The following is an 8,923-nucleotide window of genomic DNA, read 5'->3' on the forward strand; positions in this document are numbered from 1 at the left end:
TTTGCAGCATTTCTTTTTTTAAGCATATTTTTGTATTTATTTTCACATTGCGTCGGCGAATATGAACTGCTGCATTTTGTTGTAATCTTATTACTTATAAATTCCCACATTTGTTTCTTATTTTTGAATTTGGCGAATGGACCAACTTGTCCTATATTTTCGTAATATAATTGTAGCAATTCCTTGCAATCACCATCTGACCATATATTTGACTCGTTTTCTTTGCCTATAGTTTTCTCATTGCGAAATGCTGTACTACGTGGCATCAAATCTTAAAAATAAAATTAATTAATTAATTTTCTGTACAATTTCTGTAGAGTTTAAAGATTTTCATATAAAACATGTACAAAAATAGTTTACTATTATCAGCAGCTGAAGATGATGCATTGCTCGTTGTCTGTAGAAATTTTAAAGTAGTGTTTCCTGAAAAGATCAATTTTATATCATTGATATAAAATAATGTAAATAATGACTCATTAGCATTAAATTATTCTTTTCCATTTTTAAATATAGTAAGTATTTTTATAAAATACTTACCATCTCTATCTACTTCCTCGCATAAAATACCTTGGGCTGTTTTTATCATTTCTCCATGTTCATCCCGAACTATTTTTATATTTGCCTGGTTACTATAATCTGTAAAAATAATCAATAATTGGAGTTTATTATAATTTTTAGCATCAAAACTGTTATAACATGTCAAATTAAATTTTTTTTTAAATGCGTGTTACGCATCTGCTAAGTGATAATTTCTGCAATGATAATTTTACTGACAGACATCTGCAACGATATATAATAAAGTTTTTTGTAATTATTTCTATATACGTGCAATAGCAAAGCTTGTGCGGTTTATGCCGCTAATCTATCATATTAATGTTACATTAGGTTAAGTCGACAGGAAACACCGACAAAACGCTATCGTGGGCTAGATTTATCGTAATATTGCTATTTGCAGATTACTTACCTGAATGCCTCAATTCACTCATTTTTTCAAATATTCTTATTTCTTCCGTTCCTTCTTTTCCTCTTTTTACGTTTCTAACATTGACTATTCGTATATCGTCGTCTCGTGCTTCCGCCATGACAGTTGAAATTACGAATCGAACTTGTGTTTTATTTAATCTGACCCAGGTTGGAACTGGGTTGTTAAATCGAAAACGCCATTAAACAATCCGGAGGATCCCAAAGGGAATTGAAGCACTTACACTCATTGCACGGGGGGGTATGAGGCGCTCCCCGGATTTGCGATTGGTCAACAAAATTTCTCGAAGGACCAGAGGGCCCGTGCCCTCGCGAAAGCGAATAAAGCGAAGCAAGCAAGCGAATATCAAAATGCGAGGCGACTCACCGTGTCGTTGCCCGGCGCCTCCTGGGTGTCGACGTCGTCCTCCCGTTGGCGAGATCTCTGGCGTGCAAGGCGAAAGCGTGCAACCGTCCGGTATAGCAAGCGGGCACGGACAGGCAGGTATAGCAAGCAGGCACAGATAGGCAGGATAGTAAGCAGTCACAGATAGGCAGGATATCAAGCGATTAGGCCTTCGTGGTCTGCGATAGGCGACCGAGCACTCCGAGTTTGCACACGCAAAAACGGTAACGTGTGAGCTTCACGACGTTCGACTGGTGAGTGTTTCTCTTCGGCGTTCTCCGGCTCGCGCACCTGCGAAGTACGGCGCGAGCGAGTACCGAATTCTTCTCATAATTGGAGATGCCACCCGTGGGCGGGCAGCACGAGTCGGGTGAGTCGCGCGAATATCGACAAGTGTACTAATCGCGATCCACCGACGTTTCGCTAATAGGCGCGATAATTCAACCGGTATAATTAGTCAATACGAAAACCGTACCATTAACAATGTGAAACGACAACACGAAATCAATCTTATAATTAACTACTATTTACACTATGATACATGGCGGTGCGCCAAACATTACCGCCCACCAAAATACACCGTATTTTCTATGTTTGAGCGAGTCCCTCCGGTGAGCCGTCCATCGGCAGAGGGCACAGCTTCACCAGAGGGCGACTAAGGAGGCCATCCGCCGTCCTCACCGTAGCGACCCGGGCGACCCCGTCACGACCCGGATGTAATTCCTCGACGCGCCCTCGTCTCCACGCCAGAAGAGGGGCGTTTTCGGTTTTTAGAAGGACCAACGTGCCCTTTGATATCGCGTCAGCCGGCTTTAACCACTTTGGTCGTTGCTGGAGGGTGTGTAGATATTCTTCATGCCACCGTTTCCAGAACTGTTGGTGCATGTGCTGCACCAGCTGCCATCGATCGAGTCTGCCTATCGGCACCGGGTCTATGTCGGGATAGGGAACCGCTACGAGCGGCTCTAATGTGATAAAGTGCCCCGGGGAGAGCACCCCGAGGTCGTGGGGATCCGAGCTGGTGGGGCACAAAGGTCGGAAATTCAGGATGGATTCTACCTGTGCTAGGAGGGTACTGAATTCCTCCACCGTGAGGATCTGCGCTCCCACCACGCGTTTTAAGTGGGTCTTTGTCGCCTTAACCCCCGCTTCCCAGAGGCCACCAAAGTGTGGCGCGGAAGGGGGGTTAAAGGACCACTGGATTTGTTCTCGCCCTGAGGCCGCCTCCATGCAGCTGACGAGCTCGCGCTGAGCCCCCACGAAATTGGTGCCGCAGTCGCTGTAGATCCGCGAGCAGCGACCGCGCCTAGCGATGAAACGCCTCAGAGCCGACAAAAACGAGTCTGTGGATAAGGAAAAGGCAAGTTCCAAATGAACCGCCTTTGTGGTAAAGCAAACGAAAATGCACACGTACGCCTTGAACGGCGTTGCCCCGCGAGAACGACGATTATATACGAAGAAGGGGCCCGCGTAGTCGACCCCGGCGATTGAGAAGGGTTTGGCTTGACGTACCCGGTCGAGCGGTAGGTCCGCCATGGGCGGTTGCAAAGTACGCGGGTTTGCCCGGAAACATTAGTAACAACGCGACAAACAACGTTTGATGGCCTGATAGGCCCCCAGAATCCAAAAATGCTGCAGTAGTAAGTAATGCAACGCTCGACGCCCCGGATGCAAGTGTAGGCGGTGGGTGCGCTCTACTATAAGTTCCGTGAGCCGGTGCTTACCGGGCAATAACGCGGGATGCTTGGCCTCATGAGATATTGCGGAGTGCGTGAGTCTACCGCCCACCCTGAGGACTCCGCGCGCGTCCACGAAAGGGGCGAGTTGTCGCAGAGGTTTGGAGCAATTCTGATTGCGTTTCAATCTATCGAGATTCTCTGCAAAGCGACAAGATTGAACAACTTTAACGAGGTATAGCAGGGTCAAATGGAATTCGACTTGGTCTACAACAAGAGTTCTGTGAGGTGAATTCGACTTGAGTCGATTAACAAAACGAAGACAATAAGCGAATATTCTAACGAGTTTATCCAATGACGAATCTGCGTATTTGGAACGAGATTTGAACGAGTGGATTTGTAAGATCCGCGAAAAGCGAAGGGTCGGACACAAAGGGATGCGAGACAACGAAACGACCCGAATGATCGCGCTAATGGGTTTGTCGAGCGAGTCGAACTACTGGCGCGCGTGTGAGCAACACTCGTTTACGACCTCCGAATGAGGTCCAGCCGTTCGGCGACACACTAAGCCCTCCGTGATAGCGGGAGGAACAATAGTGAGACGACAAGACGGCAGGAGTCGAAGACCTCCGAATAAGGTCCGACCGTTTGGCGACACCCGAGTGGTGACACGCCAAGACGGCGGTAATGCGGTCCTACCGTTCGGTGTCACCCGAGTGGTGACGCGCCAAGACGGCGGTGTCCAAAAGCACCGTGAGTGCGATGACTCGACGGTGCACGATGACGGGGTGAGGGTGTAAGGCTCGACCTCGTCTAACGAGCTAAGATTACGCGAACATCTTCGCCGCGAACGTGCCCATGCGACGTGCGGACGAAAGACCTCGCGCGTGACAATGTGTGACCTCCGAATAAGGTCCAGCCGTTCGGCGACACACTAAGCCCTCCGTGATAGCGGGAGGAACGATGGTGCTACGCCAAGACGGCGAGAGTCAAAGACCTCCGAGTGAGGTCCGACCGTTTGGCGACACCCGAGTGGTGACACGCCAAGACGGCGGCAATGCGGTCCTACCGTTCGGTGTCACCCGAGTGGTGACGCGCCAAGCGGCGGTGTCCAAAAGCACCGTGAGTGCGATGACTCGACGGTGCACGATGACGGGGTGAGGGTGTAAGGCTCGACCTCGTCCAACGAATTATGGTATACAACAAATTATGGGAATATTGTCGTCGTGTACTTGCCCACGTGACGAGCGGACGAGAGACATCACGCGTGACGAAGGGCGCGCGATTATGTCTCGATGTAATGCGATTAGTTTTCGCCTGTATTCGCCGGTGCAGCTATGTCGACGACAATACGATCGGGTTCGACCGCGCGACACTAGCCATGCTAACGAGGGGTTCGCTTCCCTGCGATGACGTTGTCCCCGATTCGGAGGGTGGTTCGGCGTCTGTGGGTGCATTCGCCGAGCCCGAGTTCTGCTCAAAATGCAGGAGCATGTGATGTTTGGCCTTACACGACCGACACGTCCACGACGATGGACAGTCATTAACGCTGTGGCTCGCGCAGAGACAGTTATAGCACAAGTTCGAAGCTTTAGCCGTCGAATGCCTCTCTCGGGGTGCTAACTTTAAGAACCGAGAACATGTTGCAACGAGGTGTTGTTCTTTACATACCGGACACTCGGCGGTTCGAGTTGCGAGCGACGAATCCGACGCGGACGATTGTGATTTGAACGGCATGGTCGACGGACCCGAGATGGCCTCAAGGACTTTAATGTATTGTCGCCCCGTGAAAATACCGGCGAACAATAGGCTTTGAGTTTATATGCTAAGGGACGAAAGAGAGAACGAAAGCAAACAACCGTTCCGTTCGTCAAGATGACGAGGAATAGCAGATGGCTCGTTTCGGATTCCTACGCGAAGGCTCAATGGAATGTTCCCGCGAGAACGTTCCTCCATTACGATACAATAGCGCAATCAAAATGACAATGTTGTTAATCGCAAGAGCGAATGGCAAACGCAAGAAAAGGGGATCAAATGCAGTGTAGAGCTAGCAAGGAAGAGGGTTGCAAGGGATGCACAAAATAAGAAAATAGTTGTATCAACGATCAAAATTATCAATTAGGTTGGCACAGGTGCCCGGTTACGGCGAGAAATAAACTCAAGTATTTGTTCAGATTGAGTTTTCAGCAATACATGTTGCGCGCGGAACTACGACACGAGCAGCGTATACGACATGAGCAGTACACACATGACATGAGCAATAATCCACGACATGAGCATCAATTACGCCAACTTCGTTGCAATTGTGATTATAATTGTAATTATAATCTTTAATAAGATTACCTTGAGTGCTGCAATATATTCTATACCGGGGACCAGTGCCGACGAACAGTATATTCGATCGGTGGCAAGTATGTTTGCGAGAATTCCAACGATCGGAATAATAGTTTCAGTATGTATTTTCAATATGTATTTCGAGTCTGGCCGAAACACACCCAGCAACAACGAAAATAATGTAGCGCGTTATTATGGAACGCGAGCTTATGTAGAAAAAATGTGTATATACGCTGCCGGCCCGTGACCGAGCGTCAAGGCCGTCGACGGCGCGGCGAAAACGTATGGCTTAACCGAGAATATTCCAATGTTGAATATTTCGGTTAACGACAATATTCAATAACGAATGACAAAAGCAATTAACCACAAAGCGATCAAACGACAAGTTTCCCGCGCGTATTCTCGTCGCGAAGCAATGTTGCGGCCGAGAGATATCGCGGCGGGTGTAGAATACGCGACTGATTAATTGTAATGCAATCGCGATCAAAACTACTAAGAAATGCTATCCACGAGCGAAAGGTCGGCGTTATTGCTTTTTGCGCGCGGATCCGGCTCGAAGGACCAATGCACGGGGGGGTATGAGGCGCTCCCAGGATTTGCGATTGGTCAACAAAATTTCTCGAAGGACCAGAGGGCCCGTGCCCTCGCGAAAGCGAATAAAGCGAAGCAAGCAAGCGAATATCAAAATGCGAGGCGACTCACCGTGTCGTTGCCCGGCGCCTCCTGGGTGTCGACGTCGTCCTCCCGTTGGCGAGATCTCTGGCGTGCAAGGCGAAAGCGTGCAACCGTCCGGTATAGCAAGCGGGCACGGACAGGCAGGTATAGCAAGCAGGCACAGATAGGCAGGATAGCAAGCAGTCACAGATAGGCAGGATATCAAGCGATTAGGCCTTCGTGGTCTGCGATAGGCGACCGAGCACTCCGAGTTTGCACACGCAAAAACGGTAACGTGTGAGCTTCACGACGTTCGACTGGTGAGTGTTTCTCTTCGGCGTTCTCCGGCTCGCGCACCTGCGAAGTACGGCGCGAGCGAGTACCGAATTCTTCTCATAATTGGAGATGCCACCCGTGGGCGGGCAGCACGAGTCGGGTGAGTCGCGCGAATATCGACAAGTGTACTAATCGCGATCCACCGACGTTTCGCTAATAGGCGCGATAATTCAACCGGTATAATTAGTCAATACGAAAACCGTACCATTAACAATGTGAAACGACAACACGAAATCAATTTTATAATTAACTACTATTTACACTATGATACATGGCGGTGCGCCAAACACTCATAATGTTACACTTTTTACACTTTCGAACTTATAAACTCACTCACGACAAAAGAGTGCTACACTTTATACACTTTACTACACTTTCCGTACAAACGACTTAGTTATAGGTCTGCGGAACGAGCCAGCGTGAGCTATACACTTTGTATTACACTCTTTACACTTTACTACACTTTCCGTGCAAACAACTTAGTTATAGGTCTGCGGAACAAGCCAGCGTGAGCTCGACACTTTTAGTACACTTTTGATACACTTTTATATACTTTAGGGTGAAACCTTTATATTTTAACATAATTTTATTAATTTCAGTAAATTAGAGAGAGAACGGCCAAAATGGAATTATTCCAGGCAAAAATTTATTACTTATTACACTTAATGTTATTTTCGTATGTATTAACTTACACTTTTCTACACTTTAGTGTTCTCTCTACACTTTTGTCAGGCTTAGAGCCGAATTAGCTTTATTTGCATGATTTCATTATTGATTTGATATTCCCTGCCAATTTTAAGTTTGATTACCATTATTATTTTATGTACGTGCGATAGAATTAAGTCGACGCGATATTTACTTTATATACTTACCGTGTTTACACCGAAAGGTGCAACCTTGTGCATCGCCGATGCGTTTCGTTGTGACGATTCCTTCGATGAACCTGGGTACCTGTAAAAGAAAAATATGATTAATGACGGATTTAAAGACCGTTAGTACTTACCTGGATTCCATAGGATTCGTTCATGTGACTTTTACCGAGTCACTCGATTCCGTTCGAGTGACTCTTGATTCGCTCGTGCGAATCGTCGCGGTGCAGCGACGCAAACCGGTTCACGCCACGGCGATAGCCATTCGCGACGCTGCATTTTAGGAGGAGAGTTCCTCCCGAGGGTGTAGATGTCGAGGACAGGAAAACTGACTCTACGCGCCGGTTACACTCAAAGTGTCGAAGGAGTCGTACTGCGTTACACCCGTAGGTACGACTAACCAATAGGAGAACTTCGCGCCTCAATAGGCATTCCGGCGCATGCGTTGCCTCAAAGTGGGGAGACTCGACCCGTTCCTCCTGGACAGTTCGTCGTGGAACTTCGAAGCGGTAACACGTTACGGTGATCGCGCAACAATTCGAAGCCGGCGTAGCTTATCCCGTTGACCGCTAGCGTAATTAGTGTGTTTTATAAGAATAGCGTGATTAATAACAATTCTATACGCTATACGGGATAATGATCCATTCGTGTAAGTCGACGTTTAGAAGAATACACCCGCGAACGGACGATCAAGCCCGGTTCAGGGAGAAGTTTGTAGAAGTGAAGGAATAATAAGTTATTATTTGTTTATAATAAAAAAGAGAGTAATTAAATCTCAATACCGAGAAGTGTTCCTATCCGAATTACCGTATATTGCGCGACGCATAAACAGGGCGTGGCTGACGGCCTTGAACACGTCGCAGCGGCGCAGAAGACGGCGGCCAACGAGCTGGAAGGACAAAAGGCACATAGCAACAACGCATGGTTTCTGTATATGAGCCTTAAAATACAGTGGCGACCGTATTATTCAGCCAAGTAGTAAGTGGCTATAATTCAATATAATTAACATCATTCGTTGTTCCGGTCACAACGTAACAAAGTTTTAGTTGTAATCGTAAGGCCGTAAGGAAATAGACCAATCACAGTCGATTATTCTTCTCGCGCTTGAAGAATAATTGAGTGTGATTGGTCTATTTTCTTACGGCCTTACGATTAAAACTAAAACTTTGTTACGTGCAATGGCCTTTACTGTTACGGACAAGTATGGAGCCCAAATCAGACTAGCGGCTCGCGGCCGCGACTGCGATTGCGATTTCGTTTCTTGACTAATGAGAAATGTCCGAATTGCCAGGAGCTTTTTTCTCATTGATCAAGGGACAAAATTGCAATCGCAATCGCAGTCGCTGGGTTCGTACGCCCGATACGCGCCATGGGACGTCACCCTAAGACTGGTTTCACATGGAGCGTAAATTGCATATGCGTAACTTGCGTCAGCCAATCAAATCGTCTCAGCTACTATACGCGTATGAAACAATTTGATTGGCTGACGCAAGTTACGCCCCATGTGAAACCAGCTTAAGGGTGCGGTCACATGGACTGATATTTTTTGCGTAACGTGTAACCGCGTAACTAATCAAAAGCGAATATGCGTAACCGAAAATGCAAAACGCTTCTAATAGGTTACGCGGTTACGCGTAACGCGGAAAATGCATGCTATGTGACTTCAGCCTAAGGCTGAAGTCCCATGG

General features: G+C 47.3%; 2 protein-coding genes across 2 annotated transcripts; both read right to left on the reverse strand.

Annotated features, from left to right (window-relative positions):
* Window positions 1-24: 24 nt before the first annotated feature.
* Window positions 25-3,461, reverse strand: LOC143896434 (uncharacterized; the record flags this gene model as incomplete). The annotated part of the gene is made up of 4 exons (XM_077404331.1): window positions 965-3,461; window positions 538-636; window positions 361-423; window positions 25-271 (listed from the first exon to the last, which is right to left on the reverse strand). Coding segments are annotated over exons 1-4 (527 nt in total), but the record flags the coding sequence as incomplete, so codon positions are not given.
* On the reverse strand, window positions 1,955-7,393 carry LOC143896439 (uncharacterized). The gene is made up of 4 exons (XM_077404337.1): window positions 7,370-7,393; window positions 7,239-7,317; window positions 3,091-3,243; window positions 1,955-2,709 (listed from the first exon to the last, which is right to left on the reverse strand). Exons 1-4 carry the CDS (start codon window positions 7,391-7,393, stop codon window positions 1,955-1,957), a joined length of 1,011 nt encoding a protein of 336 aa, XP_077260463.1.
* Between the last annotated feature and the right edge of the window lie 1,530 nt (window positions 7,394-8,923).

Source organism: Temnothorax americanus, unplaced genomic scaffold (genome assembly GCF_048541705.1).
Source record: "Temnothorax americanus isolate GAGA-0224 unplaced genomic scaffold, ASM4854170v1 Scaffold182, whole genome shotgun sequence".
In the NCBI taxonomy this organism is placed as follows: Eukaryota; Metazoa; Arthropoda; class Insecta; order Hymenoptera; family Formicidae; genus Temnothorax; species Temnothorax americanus.